General features: G+C 41.9%; 1 protein-coding gene across 8 annotated transcripts in view; it reads left to right on the top strand.

Annotated features, from left to right (window-relative positions):
• Positions 1-4,655: 4,655 nt before the first annotated feature.
• Positions 4,656-27,451, top strand: part of LOC127395163 (F-BAR domain only protein 2-like) — a 148,043-nt gene continuing 125,247 nt past the window's right edge. For 6 of the 8 annotated variants that reach the window (XM_051641662.1, XM_051641659.1, XM_051641658.1 and 3 more), the window contains exons 1-5: positions 4,656-4,879; positions 14,889-14,980; positions 21,563-21,637; positions 22,912-23,053; positions 23,143-23,295. In XM_051641662.1, coding sequence (XP_051497622.1) covers positions 4,847-4,879; positions 14,889-14,980; positions 21,563-21,637; positions 22,912-23,053; positions 23,143-23,295 — 495 coding nt within the window. In that variant the 5' untranslated portion in view covers positions 4,656-4,846. The remainder of the gene's footprint in view (positions 4,880-14,888; positions 14,981-21,562; positions 21,638-22,911; positions 23,054-23,142; positions 23,296-27,451) is intronic. The other 2 variants (XM_051641660.1, XM_051641661.1) reach the window with 2 other exon arrangements.

The raw sequence follows: 27,451 nt of genomic DNA, 5'->3' as shown, positions 1-27,451 counted from the left end.
TGTCCTTGGCACTATCTCTAGACATATCAAGGAGATGGGGGTCATCAAGAGCAGTCAACATGGTTTTACCAAGGGTAAGTCATGTTTGACTAACCTCATAGCCTTCTATGAGGAAATTACTAGGTGGATAGATGATGGTAGAGCGGTAGATGTGGTCTATCTTGATTTCAGTAAAGCATTTGACACGGTCTCCCACAGCATCCTTGTAGATAAGTTGATCAAGTATGGGTTTGATGATCAGGCAGTGAGGTGGATCAAGAACTGGTTGAAAGGAAGAAGTCAGAGAGTTGTAGTCAATGGGGCAGAATCTAGTTGGAGGCCTGTGACTAGTGGAGTCCCTCAGGGGTCGGTACTGGGACCGGTGTTGTTCAATATCTTCATCAACGACCTGGATGAGGGCACAGAATGTACCCTCAGCAAGTTTGCTGATGACACCAAGCTGGGAGGAGTGGCTGACACACCAGAAGGCTGTGCTGCCATTCAGAGAGACTTAGACAGGCTGGAGACTTGGGCGGGGAAAAACCTGATGAAGTTTAACAAGGGCAAGTGTAGAGTTTTGCATTTGGGGAAGAAAAACGCCATGCACCAGTACAGGTTGGGGGCTGACCTGCTGGAGAGCAGTGTAGGTGAAAGGGACCTGGGGGTCATGGTAGACAGGAGGATGACCATGAGTCAGCAGTGTGCCCTTGTGGCTAAGAAGGCCAATGGCATCCTGGGGTGTATTAGAAAGGGTGTGGTTAGTAGGTCAAGAGAGGTTCTCCTCCCCCTCTATTCTGCATTGGTGAGGCCACATCTGGAATATTGTGTCCAGTTCTGGGCCCCTCAGTTCAAGAAGGACAGGGAAGTGCTTGAAAGAGTCCAGCGCAGAGCCACAAGGATGATTAAGGGAGTGGAACATCTCCCTTATGAGGAAAGGCTGAGGGAGCTGGGTCTCTTTAGTTTGGAGAAAAGGAGACTGAGGGGGGACCTCATCAATGTTTACAAATATGTAAAGGGTGAGTGTCAAGACGATGGAGTTAAGCTTTTTTCAGTGAAGACCAGTGATAGGACAAGGAGTAATGGATACAAGTTGGAGCATAGGAGGTTTAAGAGGAATATCAGGAAAAATTTTTTTACTGTAAGAGTGACAGAGCACTGGAACAGGCTGCCCAGAGAGGTTGTGGAGTCTCCTTCGCTGGAGACATTCAAAACCCGCCTGGACGCCTTCCTGTGTGATGTACTCTAGGTGACCCTGCTCTGGCGGGGGGGTTGGACTAGATGATCTTTCGAGGTCCCTTCCAACCCCTAGGATTCTATGATTCTATGATTCTATGATTCTTGATCCACCTCACTGCCTGATCATCAAACCCATACTTGATCAACTTATCTACAAGGATGCTGTGGGAGACGGTGTCAAATGCTTTACTGAAATCAAGGTAGACCACATCCACCGCTCTACCATCATCTTTCCACCTAGTAATTTCCTCATAGAAGGCTATGAGGTTAGTCAAACATGACTTACCCTTGGTAAAACCATGTTGACTGCTCTTGATGACCCCCATGTCCTTGATATGTCTAGAGATAGTGCCAAGGACAAGTTGTTCCATTACCTTTCCAGGGATGGAGGTGAGGTTGACCGGTCTATAGTTACCCGGGTCCTCCTTCTTGCCCTTCTTGTAGACTGGAGTGACATTTGCTATCCTCCAGTCCTCAGGCACCTCTCCTGTTACCCATGACTTACCGAAGATGATGGAGAGTGGACTAGCAATGACCTCCGCCAGCTCCCTCAGCACCCTTGGATGCATTTCATCCGGACCCATCGATTTATGGATGTCCAGATTACGCAACTGATCCCTAACCCAATCCTCATCTACCTGGGCAAATTCCTCCTTTATCTTGACTTCTACTGGGGCTATATGAAACTGGGGCTCATGGGGAAAGCCTGCAGGAGTAAAGACAGAGGCAAAGAAGGCATTCAGCACCTCTGCCTTCTTTAAATCCTCTGTCACCAGGGCACCCGCCTCATTCAGCAGTGGGCCTATATTGCCTCTGGTATTAGTTTTGTTGGCTATGTATTTGAAAAAGCCCTTTCTATTGTCCTTAACCCGACTTGCAAGGTTAAGTTCCAAGGAGGCCTTAGCTTTCCTAGTTGCCTCCCTACATTCTCTGACAACAGTCCTATATTCCTCCCAAGTAACCAGCCCCTCCTTCCATGATCTATAGATTTTCCTTTTCCACTTGAGTTTGCCCAGCAGTTCCTTTTTTAACCACGCTGGTCTCCTAGCTCCCTTACTAGATTTTCTACCCATTGGGACACACTGATCCTGTGCTTGCAAGAAGTGGTCCTTGAATGTTGTCCAGCTATCTTGAGCCCCTTTACCTTCTAGCACTCTGTCCCATGGGACTTCCCTTAACAATTGATTGAGGAGGCCGAAGTTTGCTCTGTGGAAGTCCAGGGTTCTGGTCCTGCTGGGTATTCTGTTCCTCCCACACAGGATCCTGAACTCCACCATCTCGTGGTCACTGCAGCCAAGGCTGCCATTGACCACCACTGCTTCAACAAGGCCCTCCTTGTTGGTGAGCACAAGATCCAGCAGCGCTGGATTAAGATTGGTTTTGATTAGATTAAGATCTGGTTTTGTTTTCTCTTTGTCCTGTTCTGATTTGATTGGTGATAAATTAAATTGATTTTTTTTCCCCAAGTCGAGTCTGTTTTGGCTGTGACCATAATTGATGAGTGAACCATCCCTGCCCTTGTCTCAACCCATGAGCTTTTAGTTGGATTTTCTCCTCCCCATCCCACAGTGGGGAGAGGAGTGGATGCATGATTCTGTTTCTGGCTGAGCCCAAACCACAGCAGCATAGCATATGGACTTATTCTTCAGTTGTGCTCCCTACATAATATCCAGCAGCACTTAAAGCAAGATAATCAGTAACCTAGGACTTTCTTATCCAGCCTGGTCCCCAAAGAAATAGTGTGCATAATAGAACTGTCCTTAGTAAGGATTTTTCAGTATGTGAGAGACAGATTACAAGATCTGCATGCAGAATGTAGGACAGTAAAGTTTAAAAGCAGCCCTCTGTTGCTGGTAGAGCTCATTTGATTGCAAATAGAGTTCAAGAGAAAGTTTGGTCCTGAAGAAATTATTTTTTTGTGGGTAATTCCAGAGTGCCTTAAAAACATAGCTATTGATCCTGATCTTCATCCTTATTGAAGTGGTTTTCTAGGTAGCAGTACATATGCTGAAGGATGCCTTAAAGTTCAGATCTAAGATTTTGCATTTCACTTAGGTTTTTGTGGAAAGCTGTTGTTGAAAACCTGAGAATGAGTTTGTTACTTGTGCGATGGTAGATTGTTGCAGCACTGGAACATTTGCTTCGCATCTTGATGTAGCAGTAGATAAGGAATTACTATATACCTCTGAAAACATGGAAGATGGGAACTTTTCTGTGAAATATAGAAGTGAACCTGACTCTCTTTCCATCATAGCATAGTATCTGTTCCTATGAAAGGTATTTTTCTATTTTCTATGGAATAAAAAACAAAGCTTCAGCTCTGATGGTGCAGCTTTTGTCTCATTGTTAGCCCTGGTGTATATCCTTACCTATAGCAATGCACACTGCAAAAAGTACTACAGATATGTCTTCTATTAGGCTAAGATAATTATAAAGCAGGCTACTTACTTATGTGAAGTAAACAGACACATAAAGTAGTTTTTCTTAAATGTAATCCTATAGTAATCCCCCTCTCTCCCTTCCTAAAATCATTAAGTAATGCAAGAGATAATAATTGAAGTATCAGTAGTCCTTCTATAGTTTCAATTAAACCTAATATTCAAATACCTTAATCCAATCAAAGGGACCATAACATTTTAATCACTCTCTCTGGGACGGCCAGGTCTGAGACTAAGGTTAGATCCAGCTGCACCTAGGCTCCTCTCTGAGAAGGAGTTTAGAAAGCAAGGGGTTCCAATCTAAATCTCCCTGGGTTGTTCTACCCAGATCGTGACAACTCTGCCATGAAAAATATCTAAAGATATTCTTACTGAAAAGCAGCAGTCCAGGTACAGACTGGCCCCAGACAGCAATTCAGTGGATCTGTATTCTATTCCAGCAATCAGCATGATCCCAATTGGGTAATAATCTACATCAAGCAAAATAACAGCCTGGAAAACTGAACTATCATTGAAGAAGATAAAGGTTTGAAGTAAACAGTTTGTCCAGGCTCTTTGACTTCAGATGAAGTGTATTGTTTTTAGAAGCCTGTCACTGAAACTGTAAAATCCTGTGAGAGAAGGTACTGGAGAGAGTAAGCTACGCTTTGTTAATATAGTGCCTAGTAGTCATCAAGTGTCTTGAAGGATCTCATCCCATGTAGCTGGAAAGATGCTTGGTTATTAAGCCACTTCAACAGCATTAATCTATTCTCCTGGGTGTCAATTTGTTTGTATGCATCCCAGCCTTCAGTATAGTCATTCCTTAGTGGTTACTGAATATTTTAGAGGGGATTTTACTCAAGATTTCTGAGTCTGCCTTCTTCAAGTATATTAATTTTCTATAGAGATCAGGGTTTCTTCACTTCTGAGAGCACTTCTCAGCTGCGGGGAGGCCGACGCTCTGGGCATGCGCGCGCCGTTCCTCCGCCCGAGGGGGAGGGGGGATGTGACGCGCTTGCGCGGAAACCGCGGCGCCCAGCAGCTACAGCGGTAGCAGTTGAGCACACGCGGGGGGTGGTGAAGCTGTGTGGAAGGAGGCAGTTGCTTCGTAACGGGAAGAGTGGAGCGCTGCGACGGCGCTCGTTTTCTCCGTTGTATCTTGGCGGCTGAGGCTGGGCTTGTGCTCGCTGAGGGCAGGCGGCGGCGGGGTGATGATGGCGGCGTACTTCGTGGAGAACTTCTGGGTAGGGAAGTGCTGCGGACTGCTTTTTCCGTGTCGCGTGTGGGACGGGCAGGGTACGGTGCGGTACAGCAGGCGTATTCTTTGCGGGAGCAGCCTCGACTCTTCTGCCACCCTGGGGACTAGGCTTGGGCCTTGTTGCGGAGAGCGTGGCGGAGGGATGGTGGCCGCCGTCTCCGCGGCACTCTGTACCTCCTGCGGCAGTCTCCTGCGCCTGCCGCGGTTTGTTTAGCCTCAGCCGGGCTGGCCGTGGAGGAAGCGCCCTGCCTCGCACGGTGCTATGTGGTCTCTTAGGGAGAAACGATGGGGGTTAAGGTTTGCTGGGCCAAGGGATGTGCAGATACGAGCAGGAGATCCTTTGCTAGGGAATCTTACTCTTGCAGCCACTGTGGTGCGTAGGTGGGGCTACTGCTGCAGTCTGATCTCTCTCTCTTCGTTAAGCCTACCATACAAGGCTGTTTGGGGGAATGGCGCTAACTATGACAACTTACAGTTGTATAATGGAAAAGCAAAGCTGCATCTTAGGACTTTATGCTTTTGTGCCAACAACTCATTTCTGTTTGCATGATAGAAGGTACAGCCTGAACAGCAGCCAGCTAGAGGAACAACAGGCTTTCCAGTCTGTTTCAGAAACATAATTTTTCAGTTATCTTTGCTGATATATTTTTTTTTTAATTGGGTAGTTATTCATGGAGAAAAGCTTAAAATCTGGATTTGGATTATTGAGCCTTGTGTGAAATGAGACTTGTTTTCATTGAGACTGTAGCTCTTCTAAGTTATTTCCGTTATTCATATCTAGGTTTGTTCACTTTGAGTACACTCATGCTAGTATAGTAGAATGAAAAGTATTTGTTATAACTGACTTACTGTTTTTTTAACACTAATTAGGAAGCGTTGCATAAGCTTTGACATAAGTTTGATTTTTAAACTGACTGGTGCAGATTATACTCTTGTTAATTGTGAGGCTATTAAACTATTTCAGGTCGACCAAAATAAGCCACTTCTAAGCCAGTCAGTATATATTTCTTAATTGTTTACAGTAATTTGATTCAACTGTTGGAAGCTCTGTGTGTAGCTGAAAGTGGTCTCTGTGTAATGCTGTGCATGGTAAGTCTGGAAGTGCTGGTGTATAAAATGTGTTTAAATTAGTTTTGACAAATTATTTTTATTTTATCTTTTTAATTGCTGGTATTACCTGTAGACTTTTGAGAATTGCTGTGCAGAAGTTTCCTTTCTTTTCAAGTTCTTTTGTATCACGTAGGGGCTAGCTGTGTCCAGGGTTAATTACCTTGGCTTTGTGAAGAGGCTTGCTTTAATAAGTGTAAAACACTTATATATTTATGTGATATGTGTGATAATGAGACTTTCCACCTGGAGTACCATTCACATGTTTGCGAAGTGCTAGTCTTCTTATGCTTGGCATACAGTTTGATGCTCAGTTTCAAGAGAGCTGTTGTGCAATCTTTGCTCAGTCTGTCTCCTCTGTGTGTGCATTTAGCATGAGTTGGCAACTTTTCATCTTTTTGTTAAAAATAAATAATATATATGTATATAAATACTTGTTCTCCTTCATATGCTTAGAGCTTCTCTGGAGGTGATCTTTAATTTATTGAAGCTAGAAGAAGAAAATTGAAATTGCCAGGTTACTTTTGGGTTCAAACTCAAAACTTTCAGAACTGAAGAAGATATGTCACCAGTGTAAACATCAAGTTACTACTTCTTTTTTTTTATTGTCTCAATTTTATATAGCTCTTTCAGACACTTGGTAATTGAAAATTACTGTTAGCTAGCTTTCGAAAATATAACATCATAATATTGATCAGATCAATATTTTCATGTATACAGGGTCCATCAAATAATTGCCTAGGTGGAAAGTATGAAGCACATTACTTTTTTGAAACTGCAGCAAGTAGCAACAGTTTAAACAAAACTCAGTGAGGTTTATCAGAGTAAAATGAGTTTAAATTTATCTGGAGTTAAGTGAACGAGAAGAAGTTGACAATGCAAATGGAGAAACCATAATGACTAGTATTTCTTTCTAAGTTTATGGGTAAAGAAAAAATTTGTTTTAGTTAATATTTGGAATTTTGATTTTAAAATTACAGGAATGTACACCCAGTTTCTATTGTTCTGTTGCACTTAAAATTTGTAAATTAACTATTAAATAGCATATATTTTAAGTAGCATAAATCAAATCTTATAGTAGTTGAGAAGTTGTACCTAGTTTCAGCAAATGTTTTATTTCACCTATGAGGGAGTTGTGCTCCCCCCCCCCCCCCCCCCCCCAATTAATGGATTGTGTACAGTTATTTGGCATATTGGTGTAACTCTGGAACAACTCTGGAATTTTCTTGGTACAGACAAATTTTTTCTAACAAAAGGACTTCTATGCCATTATGATTTATCTGTGTTAGGATTCTTGCATGCGTAATCTGATGACCAGGGATATGGTGTTTTTGTTTGCTTTTTTTTTTTTGTTTTTTTTTCATTCTGCAGTCTGACAGAATAGTATGGGTAGTACTTTTAAGTGTAAAACTAGCTGTAGGACAGCTTCTCTGGAGCTGACCAAAATAAGAGGCAAAGAATACAATTTATTCAATTCTCACACAAAAAATTGAAGCAAGTGACACTATTTCCCACATTAATTCTTTTCTAGGTGTCACAGTTTGACTATTTCATGTTGTTTTGATATATCATGTTTGCCGTAGGCAGTTGTGAGGTGTGTGCTTAACCACTGCTAATCCAATGTTCTAAAAGCATAGGTTGAAATGATGGCAATTCACTTTTTGTCAAATGTTTCTTTACTTGCTGAACTTGGGATGGGGGGAATAAACTTTGAATTTCTTTAATCAAGCTTCTGAAGTCTGACCAAAATCAAAACATGTTTGAGAACTGCATGTGCCTCTTATTGTCTCATCTGCTTTGTTTTTCTGTGAAAATGGTATTTGGAGCTGACCTCTTCTTGCTGCTCATGCTAGATCAACAAGTAGTATGTATCTGACCAGTCATGGGAATGTTAGAATCACCTTAATAGTTGAGAAACACTTGTTTACATTGAGTAAAAAGAGGGTGCTATAACTGAGTATTAGCTTTTTACATTAACAGATGTTAACGTTGAACAATTTTGGTCCAAAGTAGACAGAGCTTCCACTTATACAATTTGATTAGAAGCATAGGAAATAAATACTGCTACAGATTGCAAAAAATTTTCTGGCTATTTTACCAAATGTAAGTTTTTTAATTCAGAATCATATTTCATATGCAACACAAACTTATTCCTAACACTTTTCAAAGCCTATTATTTTAGTAAACAGTCTAGTATTTTAGTAAAATGGAATTCCTGTAATCTGTTTCCTGTTATATACAAGTCATGAAAATGCTGAATTTTGGCTTTGCAGTTGCTGACAGGGTTACTTTAATTTCCAAGATAAAATCATTGCAGTTAGTTGTCAATGAAGGACTGTCTGCCCTCTTTTTCCATGACTCTTAATGTGTATATGAAGTTGGTCAGTAATGCATCATTGTAGGCTTATTTAAGTCAAGTGTTTACTTGTATTTGAAGTCTTGTTTCCTCTTCTGGTTTGCTGTTAGGAGACATCTATACTATATCCACAGATGAGCTCTCTTATGGCAGTGTAAAATGGGAAACCTCAACAAGAACACTAGCTTCTGAAGAGAGTTTTGTTAGCTCTAGGGGAAAAAGGAGAAAACTGCTAATGAACTTCAAAGTAATTAAATGGAGCCTATATGGATAGGGGACTGCTTATGTTTTGCATTTTCATATAGTTTTACAGTTTTTTGTTTTGTAATGATGGGATCATCCTCATCAGGTGTTTTACCCCTGAAATGACACGCAGAATGATCTTTCAAACTGATGTGGAATTATGTTGTGTATGACCTATTGGAAGTCATAAAAGAGATTCTTCTTTCTCCAAGATCCAACTGTCACAGTTTGGTAACTAAACCAGAGACGACAATGCTCTCGATCCCCTCCCCTTCCCACCCAGGTAGGGAATGAGAGAGACACACTCTGGATTGAAAACTAAACTACACAGCTTTAATTAAACACTAATGATAAAATATGTACAATTATATACAAATGTGTTCAGGAATGTGCAAACCTCTGTTGCCTCCCCCCACCTCCAGCAACTCCCACAGCACTCTCCTTAGCTGTGAACAGTCCCAAAAAATCCCAGACTGCTGCTGGAGAAAGCACAGAGTTATGAGGGTCAGGAGAGCTCGAGCCTAAGGGTCGATGGTGATGGATGGACAGAGTCCTCCCCGGATGCTGGCCATGGACGGAAGAGAAGGGAAGAAGCAGGAAGGAAGTTGTCTTCTGTGACCTCTGACCTTCCTCTGAGCTTATGTAGATACATGGAATGGAATATCCCTGGCCAATTTTGCTTTCTGTCTAACTCGGCCTCCCCTACAAGGGGGTTATAGATCTCCTGGTAGAGTCTGAGCTGGCAGGGCAAAGACGTGACCTTGGGGTCATGGCAATAACAAACATTCTAGTGTTATCAGCCCTAGCTGGAACACTTGCTGCTAATTAAAAGAGAGCTTACTGAAGGAAAAAAAAACAACAGTAAAAGGAAAATTGGCTTCATCCTGGCTCAAACCAGGACACCAACTTATAGAAGAATCTACATCTGACTTGTCTGTCATATCAATGGATGGTAATTGCTTCTGAACAGGAGTGGAAGGTCTCATCTGATCTTTGCTATCTGCTGCATTTATTGTTACAGAAATTTCACAACTGACCTGTGCTACCAAGATGAGAGGCTAGGATGCAAAGTATAGAATTACAAGAATAATTCTTTATTCATGTGCATGAGGTGTCCCAGTCAATTTGGGGCACTCTGAATGCGGTTTTACACAGGTTTCTTATACCTTTCAAGCATTCAGGTGCAACATGATTTGACCAATCACTACTTAACGCACACAGTTTTGCAAAGCAAATAGAATTATATGGTGTTGTAATCCATCTGCTTATTTCTTGATCTAGATGTCCCTGGAGTCAGTCTTGCTACAGTTAGTTATCTCTGATGCCAGAGGGGTGGGTTTCACAGAAGTGTTGAAGGGGTTGGAATGCTGGTGTGATCTGGGTAGTCCAGGGGTACCCTTTCTTCTTCAGGGTGGGGACTGTGGAAGGAAGGACAGACAACATGGGAGGACTGTAGGGATGCTGTTTGCCACTGTAGGGCAGAAAATCTGTGCAGCTAAAGCTCAACTGGAGTTGAAGCTGCCCTGCGCTGTGAAGGATAATAAATAGGGCTTTTTGAAATATGTTAATGGCAAAAAGCAGGCCAGAAATAGCATTGGCCCATTACTTGATGATCATGGACACCTCATAAACGGGGATATAGACAAGGCAGAGATGTTTAATGCTTTCTTCACCTCTGTCTTCAACACTGATGGGCTTGAGCACCCCCAGAGCTCTGGGCTAGAAAACCATGACTGGACAAATTATAATCTACCAATTAGCCCTGAACTTGTGTGGGATTTGCTGCTCCATCTGGATCCTTATAAGTCAATGGGACCTGATCAGATTAATCTGAGGATACTTAGAGAGCTAGTGGAGGTAATAGCAAGACCTCTCTCAATGACTTTTCAAAGCTCTTGGGAATCTGGAGAGGTACCAGATGACTGGAAGTTGGCAAATGTTGTTCCAGTCTTCAAGAAGGGCAACAGGGCTGACCCTGGTAATTACAGGCCTGTTAGTCTCACTTCAGTTCCTGGTAGGATTATGGAGAAGATAATTCTGGAAGCTATTGAAAAACACCTAAAAGACAACACAGTCGTTGGTCCCAGCCAACATGGGTTCATTAGGGGAAGGTCCTGCTTGACTAACTTGATTTCTTTCTATGACAAGGTTACCCACCTAGTTGACCAAGGGAAGCCAGTTGATGTAATCTTTCTAGATTTCAGAAAGGTCTTTGATACTGTCTCTCACAGTATCCTTCTAAACAAAATGTCCAGCATCCAGCTGGACAAGCACATGATACATTGGGTGAAAAATTGGCTGATGGGTTGAGCTCAAAGGGTCATAGGAAATGGGGTCGCATCAGGCTGGCGACCAGTCGCTAGCAGGGTTCCATAGGGATCCATTGTTAGGGTCGGTACTCTCTAATATATTCATAAGTGACTTAGATGCAGGACTTGAAGGCCTATGTCACTGTTTGACTCAGGTCCAACAACAATGCTCTCAATCCCCTCCCCCTCCCACCCAGGTAGGGAAGGAGAGAGAGAAAAAGAGAGAGACTTGGCTGGATTGAAAACTAAACTACACAGCTTTAATTAAACACTAATGATATAAGAAAATATATACAATTATATACAGATATGTTCAGGTATGTGCAAGAGCCTCTCGCCTCCCCCCACCCCCAGCAACTCCCACCACACTCCCCTCAGCTGGAACAGTTCCGAGAAATCCCGGAGCTGCTGCCGGAGAAAGCGGAGAGTGATGAGGGTCAGGAGAGCTTGAGCCTAAGGGTCGACAGTGCTGGATGGACGGAGTCCTCCCCGGATGCCGGCCATGGACGGGAGAGAAGGGAAGAAGCAGGAAGGAAGTTGTTTTCTGTTATCTCTGACCTTCCTCTGAGCTTACGTAGCTATATGGAATGGAATATCTCTGGCCAATTTTGCTGTCTGTCTATCTCGGCCTCCTAGGGGGGGCGTCAGAGATCTCCCCGTAGTGTCTGAGCTGGCAGAGTGAAGGTGTGACCTTGAAGACCCAGCAGTTAGAAAAACATTCCACTGTCTTATCAGTTTTAGAAGAACAGAGTGTTGCTAGTTAAAGGAAAGCTCACTGAAGAAAAAAAAAAAAACAGTAAAAAGGAAAATTGGCTTCATCCTGGCTCAAACCAGGACAGCCTACTTACTAAGTTTGCAGACTACACCAAATTGAGAAGAGCGGTTGACACTCTTGAGGGCAGAGAGGCCCTGCAGAGGGATCTGGACAAATTAGAGAGCTGGGCAATTGCCAATCGCATGAAGTTTAACAAGAAGTGCCAGATTTTGCACTTGGGACACGTTAACCCTGGATATACATACAGTCTGGGGAGCAGCCCTGCAGAGAGGGATCTGGGGGTTCTGGTCGACAGCAAGTTGAACATGAGCAAATAGTGTGCCCTGGCAGCCAGGCTGGCCAACAGAATCCTGGGGTGCATCAAGCATGGCATAGCCAGCAGGTCGAGGGAGGTGATTGTCCCACTTTACTCTGCACTGGTGCTGCCCCCATGTTGAGTACTGTGTGCTGTTTTGGGCGCCACAGTACAAAAAGGATATAAAGCTGCTAGAGAGTGTTCAGAGGAGGGCCACGAGGTTGGTGAAGGGTTTAGAGGGGATGCTATATGAGGAGTGGCTAAGAGCACTTGGTCTGCTCAGCCTGGAGGAGACTGAGGGGAGACCTCATTGCAGCTTACGGCTTCCTCATTAGGGAAGGAGGGGGAGTAGGCACTGACCTCTTCTCTCTGGTGACCAATGATAGGACCCAAGGGAACGGTAGGAAGATGTGCAGGGGGAAGTTTATTTTGGACATTAGGAAGAGATTCTTCACCCAGAGGGTGGTGGAGCACTGGAATAGGCTCCCCAGGGAAGCAGTAATGGCACTGAGCCTGACAATACTCAATAAACATTTGGACAATGCCCTCAAAGATCACACCGTGTCCCTGGGGTTGTCCTGTTCTGGGGTGGGAATTTGACTTGGTGATCCAGGCTGTCTGAGGCAGCAGTTGAGCCACCATCCCTGGAGACATCTAAGAAGACAGATGTGATGCCAGGGGACAGGGTTTAGTGGTGGATGCGGCAGAGTTAGGGTAGTTGTTGGGCTCGATGATATCAAAGGTCTTTTCCAACCAGAATGATACTGTGACTGTCGTTCTTGCAATGAGCTGGAGTTCTTTAGTCATGTATACTTGACCATGACTGTGCAGCATACAATGTAAACTACATATATATCTTAAGAGAGTTCATACATTTTCATACTACAAAGACTAATTGGTGCAATGGTGTCCTGGTTTGAGCCAGGATGAAGCCAATTTTCTTTTTACTGATTTTTTTTTTCCTTTTTTTTTTTTTTTTCTTTTTTTTTTCTTCAGTGAGCTCTCTTAAGTAGCAGCAAGTTTTCCAGCTAGTGAGCTGATAACACTGGAATGTTTATAGATACTGCCAAGACACCAGGGACACTTTGCTCTGCTAGTTGAATTTACTGCTTTGGACACTAAAAGAGCAAAAGAGTCATATGTCCAACCTTCCCATAGGGAGGAGTGGATTAGACATATAGCAAAATCGGCAAACCAAAGTATTCCATTCCATATATTTACGTAAGGATTGGTATAAATTCAGGGATCACGGAAGTCAAGCCCCGTCCTTCCTTCTCTTCTGTCCATGGCTGGTGTCCAGGGAGGACTCTGTCTGTCCATTACCGTTGATTCCTAGGCTCGTGTGTTCCTGACCCTCATAACTCTACCCTCAGCTCCTGTCTGCTCTGCTGCTATCTCCGTGGGAGTTGCTGGGGATGGAGGAAGGCAACAGGGCTTTGCTCATTCCTGAACATACTTGTATACAATGTATGTATTTTCTTTGATCATTAGTATTTAATTAAAGCTGTCTAGTTTAGTTTTCAATCTGGAAAGTCTCCTTTATTATCTCTCTCCTTTCCCTACCTGGGTGGGGGGAAGGGGATTGAGAACATTTTTGTCGCTGGTTTAATTTTCGATCCTGAGTCAAACTGGGACAGGGTTGGAAACTAAACTACACAGCTTTAATGAGACAGTAATGATTTAAAGGAAAAGTAATGGAATATATGCCAATATATACAAATATACACAAAAACCAGGGCATAACACTTCACACAAATGGGCCTACTACTACAGCCAATGTGAGATTCCTCCTGTGACTGCTTCCACTTAAGTTGACAGATCCCTGCTTGCTGCCTCCTCCTGCTGAGCAATGTAGCTGTTTGTGTGCTCAGTGATCTGGATCACTGGTCTTTTTATTTGCTAGCCCTGTTTTTCATCTGTATAATTTCCCTGATCAGGTGTGCCTACGGCTGCGCAAAAATTTTTCCAGAACAACAAGGACAGAAACTATTTGAGTTGTGTCTAACCAAATCATCAAGCTTCTTTCACTGGAGATGTAGAGCCACCATTGTGATAAGTCCAGGATTCTGCTTTCCATCCTTCTTTCCCTTCCAACATGAACATGCATGCAGTTTTCTTGAGGATGTGCTTTTGTATCTTTAGTAGCCATAACATTATGGATCTGAAACTTTTGGAAGGCAGGAGGGGAATTGACAGTTTTACGGGAAAACTACTATAGTAGCACTGTTGTTACTCTGTGCCTTGCCTCACCTTCCTTTCATTTATTGTTTCTTTCTCCTGTTTGGGGGAAGTTCACCATGGTGCTGGAGGCGATAAACTGGACTGAGTTTATTAATCAGTTTTTAGGGCAGTGTCTTAGTTTTAATGGTAAGTTGTGCCTTACTGATTGGTAAATGTTTTAAGTTTTTAAACTAAACTTAAGAATAGGAAAAGGGAAGTTAACTGCAAGAAGGAAAAAGTTAGTGATTTTTACAAAAAAACTAGAGAAATATCCATGAAATAGGAAGAATTGGGGAGGTGGGATATCTAATGATTCCAAAGTGTGAATTTTAGTTAATGGGAAATAATGAAGGATATGAGGGAATGCAGTATTAAGTATGTGTTTAATAAGATGGGAAGTGAAAGAATACAAGACCTGTAGAAATCTAGAAAATAAATGGCTTTAAATATAGTATAGAAATATGTAATAGAGTTGTTATTCAAAGAGTAGTAGTGGCTGCTGAGGTAATTTTATTTTGTTTTGCAGAAAGGGATTGAAGGGAACTGACAGCAATTGGTAAAAAGCTGAAGCATTAAAAATCATTCACTTCATGAAACTTGATCAGTTATTAAAATGCACAGGTTCTATACTTCTGTAATTGTTTTAGCATGTGTTTCATAGTTCTACTTTTCTTTATTATTAATCTTTAGGGGGAAAGGAACAATGGCTTTGATGTCCTCTATCACAACATGAAACATGGACATTTGTCAACAAAAGATTTAGCAGACTTTATAAGAGAAAGGTAAGTGTTCATCCTTGCTGATCTTGGCTCTTTATACTATTTGTGGTTTTTATTTAAGTTTATCATTATGTGTTATGGTAACATGCAAAATATATTAAAATCAATGAACATTTAAAAATATCTCTCATATCCTACAAGAACATTTAGGTTTATTCTGTTCCTTAGAAGGAATAGTGACTCTTAAGCGTTAATAACAAGCTTATAATTTTTACATTTGAAGTGTTGACCTCTCTTGTGACCAGCGATAGGACAAGAGGAAATGGGGTCAAGCTGTGCCAGGGGAGGTTCAGGCTGGATATTAGAAAGAATTTATTCACAGAAAGAGTGGTGAGGCATTGGAATAGTCTGCCCAGGGAGGTGGTGGAGGCACCATCCCTGGAGATGTTAAAAAACCTGTTAGACATGGTGTTTCGGGAAATGGTTTAGTGGTTAGGGGTTGTAGGGTGGATGGGTAGACTTGATGATCTTAAAGGTCTTTTTCAACGTTGATGATTCTATGATTTTGATTATCTGTTCCTCTCCTTCGTCTACAGTATGATCTAAATATTATTTTTACTCTTTTCTGCTAGAAATATGTAAATGGATGAGCAAAATTAATTAGGAGCATCCTAGATCTAGTGTTTTTACACCTTACTTGCATCTGATGTTCTGAGCTGTTCCCTATTTGTTATGGTTTGACTCAGGATCAACAATTAAACCAACGACAATAATGCTCTCAATCCCCTTCCCCTCCCCCAGGTAGGGAAGGAGAGAGAAAATGAAGGAGAGACACTTCCTGGATTGAAAACTAAACTAGTCAGCTTTAATGAAATACTAATGGGTACAATTATATACAAATGTGTTCAGGAGTGTGCAAAGCCCCTATTGCCTCCCCCCACCCCCAGCAACTCCCAGGGCACTCTCCTGAGCTGTGAGCAGCTCCGAAATGTCCCGGACTGCTGCCGGAGATAGCGGCAGCACAGACAGGAGCTGAGGGGAGAGTTATGAGGGTCAGGAACGCATGAGCCTAGGGATCAACAGTGATGGATAGACAGAGTCCTCACCAGAAGCTGGTCATGGACAGAAGAGAAGGGAAAGGGAAGCGGGAAGGAAGTTGACTTCTGTGATCTCTGGCCTTTCACCGAGCTTACGTAGATATATGGAATGGAATATCTCTGGCCAGTTTTGCTGTCTGTCTAGTCCACTCCTCCCTATGGGAGGGCTGCAGATATGACTCTTCTGTTCCTGGTAGCTTCTGAGGCTGCAGATTCAAGAAGTAGAGCAGTGACCTTCAAGTTCTGACAGTAACATAAACATTCCAACGTTATCAGTCTGCTAGCTGGAAAACTTGCTGCTAGTTAAAAGAGAGCTTACAGAAGGGAAAAAAAATATCGGTAAAAGGAAAATTGGCTTCATCCTGGCTCAAACCAGGACACCTATGAAAACTCAACATACATATGTTTGCAATTTCTTAATGTCTGTCCTTCCATTCCTTCTGAACATATTGGCCACTTTTATTCAGAATAGTGTTTTAGTTGTAAGAAGCCTAATTAGGGAAGACGCTATTGTTCCCTTTCCTCCAGCCTTAGAAATAGTAATAATTAAAAAACAAATTGTCTAGGATATGGAAAAATGTTTGTTATAGCTAGCTTAAGTATTTTAATAAAAATTTTTCTTTCAAAACTTCTGTAAAACCTTCTGAAATCGCAAAGTTGTTTCTTCTGAAAAAATGAAACTGGATATCCCTAGAATGATCAGAAGGTTTTCCCTTTATAGCTGTGTTCTGTTATTTTTCAACTGTGCTGCTTAATGTTTTCATTTTTGAGGTGTTTTTTTTTTAATGGTCAAGTATTAAAAGAACTGATGGACAATTGGTTCTGTGGTTCTTTACTGCCTTTTGTCCATATATTCTGCTACTGTGAAAGGGAAAGACTTGCTCAGTCAGTAGTTATTGTTTTCTAGGAGGGTCAGATATGTCTCCTGAAAGAGTTAATTTTGTGGTAGGCAATATGCTCAATATTGGTAAATCTTGGGTGGGACAAGCTATCTGTCTGCTGAAAGATAGATCTCTTTGTTCTATTCATGAGAAAGCGTGTAGAAATTATGCTTTTAAAGAAGTTATCATATAAGATCATCGGGTTGCTCCTGCAGTGTTTTGTTTTTTGTTGTTTGTGATTTTTTTCTTTAAATATTAGGAAAATGTTTTGGGTAAAGTGTCTTGTGTTTGTGTGCATTTAACACTTAATGTTTACATATATGTCACCGTTTGACTCAGTTTGACAACAATGCTCTCGATCCCCTCCCCCTCCCACCCAGGTAGGGATGGAGAGAGAGAAAAAGAGAGAGACTTGGCTAGATTGAAAACTGAACCGCACAACTTTAATTAGAATACTAATGGGTGATATGAGAGAATATATATGTGATTATACAGAGGTGTGGGCAAAAGCCTCTCGCCTCCCCCCACCCCCAGCAACTCCCACCACACTCCCCTCAGACGAGACAATTCCGAGGAATCCTGGAGCTGCTGCTGGAGAAAGGCAGAGAGTTACGAGGGTCAGGAGGGCTTGAGGTCAACGGGTCGACAATGATGGACAGATGGTGTCCTCCCCGGACACTGGCCACGAACAGAAGAGAGAGAGAGAAGAAGGAAGGAAGGAAGGAAGTTTTCTTCTGTCATCTCCGACCTTCCCCCGAGCCTATGTAGATATATGGGATGGAATATCTCTGGCCAGTTTTGCTGTTCGTCTAACCCAGCCTTCCACGGGGTGGGGGGCCACAGATCCCCCCACAGTGTCTGAGCCAGCAGAGCAAAGGCACGACCTTGAGGGCCCAGCAATTATAAACATTCCAGTGTCTTATCAACCTAGCAGAACACGCAGTTGCTAGTTGAAGAAAGCTCACTGAAAAGAAAAAAAGGAATCAGCAAAAGAAAAACTGGCTTCATCCTGGCTCAAACCAGGACAATATAACAGACCGCACTGCTTAGCTAGGAACTGAATAGGTATTATTGGCTTTTCTCCAGAAGTCTTTCAAATGTTTTTCTGCACCAGTTGTCTGTAAGCATCATAAAAAAGAAACTTCTTGATCAGAAGAAACTGGCGATGCACATATTCCCGTTTCAGTTTAAATGTTTAACAGACTCCAAGCAAAGACTTATTTTCAAATGAGTGAAAATTCATTTACTCAGAAGTTCATAGCATACTACCAGTACATCAGAATGCTCTGGGAAGTCCAGTTAATAAAACAAATGTAAATATACATTCCCAGCTGTTCAGCAACAGCATATTTAGGTTGTTAGTGTTTGTAACTGTTCTACATTGATAATGTGTAAAGTGTAAGTTGGGAGACTAGAGTTTTGTGGAGATTGCTCATGTGTAATTATTTAGTAATTTGCTCCAAAGAGAGGCATGGATTTTGGTCAGAAATCTTCAATGCTTTTTTTTTTAAACAGATTTCTCAAATCTAGTAAGCTTTGCTAAAAGCTATTGATAATTAATTTGATTGTTATTTTCCAAACTCGGGCATCACTTTTGCAAAGAACTCAAACAAAAAAACCCACTGTTTCTGTTCCCTGCAACCTTCTGTCACAGTGTTCTTACAGTATTTTTCAAATATATACTTGTGTTTTTGCATATAGTTTTTGAGGGGCCATGAAAATGGAGTAAATTTCAGCTGAAGTAAGAAGTCCTATGCTTTCATAGAATCATAGAATCATAGGGGTTGGAAGGGACCTCGAAAGATCATCTAGTCCAACCCCCCCGCCAGAGCAGGGTCACCTAGAGTACATCACACAGGAAGGCGTCCAGGCGGGTTTTGAATGTCTCCAGAGAAGGAGACTCCACAACCTCTCTGGGCAGCCTATTCCAGTGCTCTGTCACTCTCACAGTAAAAAAAAATTTTCTGATATTCACCTTAAACCTCCTATGCTCCAATTTGTATCCATTACTCCTTGTCCTATCACTGGTCATCACTGAAAAAAGCTTAACTCCATCTTCCTGACACCCACCCTTTACGTATTTGTAAACATTGATGAGGTCACCCCTCAGTCTCCTTTTCTCCAAACTAAAGAGGCCCAGCTCCCTCAGCCTTTCCTCATAAGGGAGATGATCCACTCCCTTAATCATCTTTGTGGCTCTGCACTGGACTCTTTCAAGCAGTTCCCTGTCCTTCTTGAACTGAGGGGCCCAGAACTGGACACAATACTCCAGATGCGGCCTCACCAATGCAGAATAGAGGGGGAGGAGAACCTCTCTTGACCTACTAACCACACCCTTTCTAATACACCCCAGGATGCCATTGGCCTTCTTAGCCACAAGGGCACACTGCTGGCTCATGGTTATCCTCCTGTCTACCAGGACCCCAAGATCCCTTTCACCTACACTGCTCTCCAGCAGGTCAGCCCCCAACCTGTACTGGTACATGGCATTTTTCTTCCCCAAATGCAAAACTCTACACTTGCCCTTGTTAAACTTCATCAGGTTTTTCCCCGCCCAAGTCTCCAGCCTGTCTAAGTCTCTCTGAATGGCAGCACAGCCTTCTGGTGTGTCAGCCACTCCTCCCAGCTTGGTGTCATCAGCAAACTTGCTGAGGGTACATTCTGTACCCTCATCCAGGTCGTTGATGAAGATGTTGAACAACACCGGTCCCAGTACCAACCCCTGAGGGACTCCACTAGTCACAGGCCTCCAACTAGATTTTGCCCCATTGACTACAACTCTCTGACTTCTTCCTTTCAACCAGTTCTTGATCCACCTCACTGCCTGATCATCAAACCCATACTTGATCAACTTATCTACAAGGATGCTGTGGGAGACGGTGTCAAATGCTTTACTGAAATCAAGGTAGACCACATCTACCACTCTACCATCATCTTTCCACCTAGTAATCTCCTCATAGAAGGCTATGAGGTTAGTCAAACATGACTTACCCTTGGTAAAACCATGTTGACTGCTCTTGATGACCCCCATGTCCTTGATATGCCTGGAGATAGTGCCAAGGACAAGTTGTTCCATTACCTTTCCAGGGATGGAGGTGAGGCTGACGGGTCTATAGTTACCCGGGTCCTCCTTCTTGCCCTTCTTGTAGACTGGAGTGACATTTGCTATCCTCCAGTCCTCAGGCACCTCTCCTGTTACCCAAGACTTACCGAAGATGATGGAGAGTGGACTAGCAATGACCTCCGCCAGCTCCCTCAGCACCCTTGGATGCATTTCATCCGGACCCATCGATTTATGGATGTCCAGATTACGCAACTGATCCCTAACCCAATCCTCATCTACCTGGGCAAACTCCTCCTTTATCTTGACTTCTACTGGGGCTATATGAAACTGGGGCTCATGGGGAAAGCCTGCAGGAGTAAAGACAGAGGCAAAGAAGGCATTCAGCACCTCTGCCTTCTTTAAATCCTCTGTCACCAGGGCACCCGCCTCATTCAGCAGTGGGCCTATATTGCCTCTGGTATTAGTTTTGTTGGCTATGTATTTGAAAAAGCCCTTTCTATTGTCCTTAACCCGACTTGCAAGGTTAAGTTCCAAGGAGGCCTTAGCTTTCCTAGTTGCCTCCCTACATTCTCTGACAACAGTCCTATATTCCTCCCAAGTAACCAGCCCCTCCTTCCATGATCTATAGATTCTCCTTTTCCATTTGAGTTTGCCCAGCAGTTCCTTTTTTAACCACGCTGGTCTCCTAGCTCCCTTACTAGATTTTCTACCCATTGGGACACACTGATCCTGTGCTTGCAAGAAGTGGTCCTTGAATGTTGTCCAGCTATCTTGAGCCCCTTTACCTTCTAGCACCCTGTCCCATGGGACTTCCCTTAACAATTGATTGAGGAGGCCGAAGTTTGCTCTGTGGAAGTCCAGGGTTCTGGTCCTGCTGGGTATTCTGTTCCTCCCACACAGGATCCTGAACTCCACCATCTCGTGGTCACTGCAGCCAAGGCTGCCATTGACCACCACTGCTTCAACAAGGCCCTCCTTGTTGGTGAGCACAAGATCCAGCAGCGCTCCTCTTCTAGTCGCTTTATCCACCATTTGCATTAAGAAGTTGTCATCAATGCACTGGAGGAACCTCCTAGACTGTGAAAGGCTGGCTGTGTAAGTCTTCCAGCAGATATCGGGGTAGTTAAAATCTGCCATGAGGACCAAGGACTGTAGTTGTGAGGCTGCTTTCAGCTGCCTGTAGAAAGCCTCATCAACTTCCTCATCTTGATCAGGAGGTCTGTAGTAGACCCCCACAACTGTATCACCCATACCACCCTGCCCTTTAATTCTTACCCACAGACTTTCAACTTGCCCCTCATCAGCCCCTGTACAAAACTCAATACATTCTAGTTGCTCTCTCACATAAAGAGCAACTCCACCACCTCGCTTCACCGACCGATCTTTCCTAAAAAGCACATAGCCATCCATGGCCACATTCCAGTCGTGTGAGCTGTCCCACCATGTCTCTGTTATTGCTACCAGATCATAACCCTTAGACCGCACACAGACCTCTAACTCTTCCTGTTTATTCCCCATGCTTTGCACCTTTAGAAGGCATATTCATCTGTCTTCAAATATCTTCAAAATTTCAATTATGCTTTTGACTGCATTCTTTTGACAGGGCTACAATAGAGGAGGCATATTCAAGGTCAATGTCAAAACTAGCCAAATCAGCAAGCAATTACACACAACTTGGGTAAGTGTGTATAAGAGAAATAATTAACCGCATACATGTTAAGAATCAAGTTTGATGAATATTTTATTGATGATTTTGAAGTTAGCATAACTTTGACACCTTTAAAAATTATTGTTACTGTTGTTACTTCAGTTACTATGCAGCTATGCAACATATCATGCGGCTATAACAAGAACAAGACAGTACAGTTCTTTATTCACAGTTTCAAAAAATACCACCACCATGGAGAAATTGTATGTTTCTTTGTGTTTAAGATTGAGTTCTTTTCAAATGTAATAAAGAACTGTGCTCACAAGCCTATGATAATTATTTTGAAGAGCGAACATATGGTCTTCAAATGTGGTAGTGAATGTATTTGTATTCTACTTTTTCAAGTGTTATCTCTGTCCTCAGATATGTTAAGAATGAGACTTTTAAATATATGTATTCCGTATTTTAATGAATTTTATACATGGAATAGGTTTTTTAAAAAAATGGAATGATGAGTGAATGTTGTTTTCATTAGATTATGCCAACAGCTCAGACTTCTTAGATGAGGGTAAAGATTGTTTTTATTTGTAGTAATCAACTAGAAATGTGGAGAGCTTTCATCAGTGGATAATTTGGTACCAGCTGTTGCTGCTCTTCAGAGATTCTGTATCTGCATGTTAGTTTGAACATCAGTGCTTTAAAGACTATGTATGGTATTGATTTTTCAGCAGCATTGACCTGGAAACTGAGGTAGGTGTATCATTAGAATAGCTGAAGAAGTCCATTGAGTATAGAAATCTGAATCTGAGGGATGACCTGTCTCCCACCTTCCTTTACCATATGGTTAATCTTGTGGCTGTAATGATGTAAGACAACTGGAAACTTGACTAGTCAGGTATTTTTAAATTTCACTATTGAAGTATGTCACTAAAAGTACTCATATTAATTTTTTGTAACCGCTCTTGCATCATCTTTAGGAATAGAATTTGTTATTATTGTATGTTGATGATGGAGAAGAATAAGTAAATTGTACTGTGTTTTACTTGCAACCGATACAGGTAAAACGTAAAACACTGAAAAGTTAAGTAGGATTCCAAGTATGTTTGAAACATTTATTAAGAACATTATAGCAGTTGTTGGTTTTTTTTGTTTGCTTTGGTTTTACGAACAGAGCTGAAATTGTGTAAACATATCACTTGTACTTTAGCACTATTTAAAACAAAATTGTAGCTGACTGAAAGGAAAAAAAACAGATGAACATTGATTTTTTTTTTTAATGATTTTTTTTTTTTCCCTCAATCTAGGACATTTGCGCCAGTTTGGGATGTTTTCAAAACCTCAACAGAAAAACTAGCAAGCTGTCACCTGGACCTTGTGCGGAGATTACAAGAGCTAATAAAAGAAGTTCACAAGTATGGAGATGAACAAATCAAAATGTATAAAAAGGTTATTAATTTTTTCTTATGTGTGTCCAATGACTTGTTAACATGGAAATTAAAATGGTTTGGTTTTGACAACTGTGTGATATTTGGCAGACTAAAGACGATGTTTCAGGAACATTAGAAGCGGTGCAAAATATTCAAAGCATCACTCAGGCTTTACAAAAATCAAAGGAAAACTACAATGCTAAGTGTGTTGAACAAGAACGTTTGAAAAAGGAAGGAGCAACACAGAGAGAAGTTGATAAGGTAGTTCTGTGACATCTTACTTAAATTAATTGTTCTGTCAATCTGTAACACATTTACCTTGTATTAGTAAATGAAATGCTCAAAAAGGACTAAAAGTAGTTATGGGTATTTCATAATGTGCATGATACTTTGAATGCTTAGTTATGTTTTGTTTATGCTTCCTTATCTGTTCTAACTGCACTGCAATTCTAATTCTTTATTTTTGTAATTACCTGCATAGTATAATTTTGTTCAGTGGCTTTTACAGAAATTGCATATAATTCTGTCAATTCTCTTGTGATTTTGGATGCATTTTCTTGAGTAAATCACACTCAATGCCTGTGTTAGTGAATTAAGGAGTAGGAAGTTTTGTGTTGTCTCTTCAAGTGAGACAAAGTAGCTTGTAGGAATATTTGACATCTATTCCATTGAGAAGAAAAGCAAATTAATGTTACTTTCAATACTAATTTAAGAGGCTCCAATAACGTGGACCAAAACCCCAAGGGATGAATAACTTGATGTTGCATTTAGTACTGTCCTTGGGTCATGGAGGAATTTGATCCATTCACAGAATGGTTGAGGTTGGAAGGGACCTCTGGAGGTCATCTGATCCAATGCCCCTGCTCAAGCAGGATCACCTAGAGCTGGTTGCCCTGGACCATGTCCAGACAGGTGGGGTTTTTTTGGTGTTTGACCACCACCTGTCTAGGCAACCTGTGCCAGTGTTCAGTCACCTTTACAGTAAAAAGTGTTTCCTAATGTTCGGATAGAGTCTCCTGTGTTTCAATCTGTGCCTGTTCCCTCTGGTTCTGTTGCTGGGCACCACTGGAAAGAACTCGTCTCTGTCATGTTTGCACCCTCCCTTCAACTATTTATATGCATTAACAATATCCCCCCTGAGCCTTTTCTTCTCCAGACTGAACAGTCCCAGCTCTCTCAGCCTGTCCTCATAGGAGTGGTGCTCTAATCTCTTCATCATCATCATGGCCAATCACTGGATGCTCTCTAGTATGTCTGTGTCTCTCTCTTTAAGTGCGTTAGTAGCAAAAGAAGATCTACTGAAAACATTGGACCAATACTTGAAGATGCTCACCTGAATAATAAGGATGAAGAGAAAGCAGTGGTATTCAATATGTTTTTTCTCTCTGTCTTCAATAATACTGACAGACCTTGGGCTGCCCAGTCCCCTGAGTCAGAGGACAGTGAGTGCGGGAACAGCAATTTTTCCATTTGTGGACACTGAAATTGTAAAGGATCAGCTGTATTAGCTGAACGTTCACAAGTCCACAGGGCCTGATGAAATTAATCCCTGAGTAGTGAAAGAGGTAGTAGATGTTATTGCAGATGACCCCTCTTGATCTTTTACCAAAGGTTTTGGGAGCCTGGGGAGGTCCCTGCTAGCCAGTGTTATTCCAGTTCACAAGAAAGATGTGTGGGAAGACCCAGGAAACTACAGACCTGTTAGTCTAACCTCTGTACCTGGAAAAATGATGGAAATCATACTGGGTACAATTGAGAGGCATTTAAAGGACAACGCAATCATTAGGCACAGTCAACATGGGTTCATAAAGGGAAAGTCCTGTTTATCTCCTATGATAAGGTCACCTGCCCAGTGGATGAAGGGAAGGCAGTGGATGTAGTTTTTCTGGATTTTAGTAAGGCTTTTGGTGTTGTCCCTCACAGCATCCTTCTGGACAAGTTGTCCAGCTTTGGGATGAGCAGGCACACACTGTGCTGGGTGAAGAACTTGCTGAAGGGCATATCTCAAAGTGTTGCAGTGAATGAGGCTACATCTAGCTGGTGACCAGTCACCAGTGGTGTTCCTCAGGGCTCGATTCTAGGGCCATTTCTGTTCAATGTATTTCTCAATGGTCTGGATGCAGGAGTTGAATGCACCACTAGTAAGTTTGATAATGATACCAAACTAGGAGGTGCTGTTGATGCTCCTGTGGAACAAGAGGCCTTGCAGAGGGATCTGGATAGATTAGAGCATTGGGCTATGATTAATGGGATGAATTTTAACAAGTCCAAATACTGAATCCTGCACCTGGGATGGAATAATGCTGGGCATAAGTATAGATTGGGAGAAGAGGGGTTGGAGAGCAGCCCTGCAGAAAGGCACCTGGAGGTGCTGGTCGACAGCAAGCTCAATAGGAGTCAGCAGTATGCCCTGGACAAACTGCATCCTGGGAGGGCATCAAGCACAGCATGATCAGCTGGTCGAAACAGGTTATAATCTTGCTGTATTCAGCATTTGTGCAGCCTCACCTTGAGTATTGTGTGCAGTTTTGGGCCCCACAGTTTAAGAAGGGTGTGAAGGTCCTTGAATGCATCCAGAGGAGGGCAACAAAGCTGGTGACAGGGCTGGAAGGCATGTCCTATGAGGAGTGGCTGAGGACTCTGGGTTTGTCTAGTTTGGAGAAAAGGAGACTCTGAGGGGCAACCTCATTGCTCTCTACAGCTTTCTGAGGAGGGAAAGTGGAGAGGGAGTTGCTGATCCCTTCTCTCTGGGATCTAGGGACAGGATGCCTGTGAATGGTTCAAAGCTGCATCAGGAGAGGTTTAGACTGGACATTAGGAAGCATTTCTTTACCGAGAGGGTGGTCAAACACTGGAACAGGCTTCCTGGAGAGGTGGTCAATGCCTCAAGTCTGTCAGTGTTTGAGAGGTATTTGGACAAAGCCCTTAACAATATGCTTTAACTTTTGTTTAGCCCTGAAGTGGTCAGGTGGCAATATCATCACTTTTTCCAGTTTTCAGGAAACAAAGTAGTAGAGGAAAGAGGTTATGTTTCCCTGTCTCTAATGATGTCTTCTCTTTTTAATTCTTTATACCTCTGCCTATTTCCATCTCAGTTATCTGATCCACATAAGGCTCTGTTCTTGTTAAAATGGTCTTTGCCTTTTGTGCTGCTGTCTTGGTGGAGCAGTTAGGGTTGGTTATTGTCTTGTCACTGATGAAAAAAAAGATCCTGTTGACTATGTTCTGATTGTTTTATCTTTAATAGAAATTCAGCTTTTTTTGTAACTTCTGCTTCAAGTGATAGTCAGTGTTGGGTTCTAGACATGAGTCAGAAATACGTGGGATGGCAGATGTTTTCTTGCCAGTTTATTCAAAGTACAGTTTTTCTGGATTCTTTTTAATAGGTTGAAATTTTTCAGTAGGAAAAGCTGACTTCATGGAAGGCTTGCTTTTAAGATGTAACCTTGTCCAGTTGGAAACAAAATGTTCAGTCTACATGCAGAAGGGAGAAAGTAAAAAATGGCCTTAAGCCTTCTTCTGTTTTATGCATCTTCCCTAGATACTCTTTGAACAATTAGGCAGAGAATAGAGTGAGAATCATGAAGTAAAATTCAGAGCAAGTAACTGATAGGTTTGATACATCCTGTCATACTCTCCTTAATGCCTGGATCCACGTTCTTCATAGAGTGAAGGCTCTGTTATGCTGGGTTTAGAGGACTGCATGAGCAAGATCTGTTTAAGCTTTCTCTGTAACTGGAAGAATGGAACTGTAGCTTTGATTCCTCTTCCTTTGAATTCCTGGTTGATGTTTCCCCAGGTGAACAAGTGCTTAGTGTTAACCATACTGTTGTTCACGATTTTAAGTTAGTTTTCTCTTGGAAATCGCAGAATACAACTATATGTTACAAGATGTAATTTGGTATTAATTAGTTTCAAAGTTATAGATAGTCCTTTACAAGTCACGACAACTGAGAAATAGCTTCCATTTTGACTGTGAGACAGATGAATTTAATTTGAAAGAGGGGAGGAATGCTATTCAGAACTAGAACAAATAATAAATATGCAACTGTCTTTAATGATTTCATTAACAATACAGAAATACTTTTGAGTTACAACTCATGGGAAATTTCAGTGAGATAAAGTAGGCATGTTGAACACAAGATAGAAAAAAGGTCATGTTCAAGGCAAATAATTCTTATTTTTATTGGCTTTTAACTTGGAAATAGTAAGAATATCAAAGTTTTTCAAAACTTCATTTCATGTTTGTCATGCTGTAAACTTTGAAAATAACTTTCTCTACCAAAACAAATAATTTCATTCAGTTTTGTTGTCCGTGTAATATTGGGATTTTCCTGTATTTCTTTTAAGAAAATTAATTCCACATAACATTTTGGTTTATTAGCAATAAATAATGAAGCAAATCAATAAATTGTAA

Source organism: Apus apus, chromosome W, assembly GCF_020740795.1.
Source record: "Apus apus isolate bApuApu2 chromosome W, bApuApu2.pri.cur, whole genome shotgun sequence".
NCBI lineage: Eukaryota > Metazoa > Chordata > Aves > Apodiformes > Apodidae > Apus > Apus apus.
The sequence above is the reverse complement of the archived record's forward strand: the minus strand, read 5'-3'. Positions and strand labels throughout refer to the sequence as shown.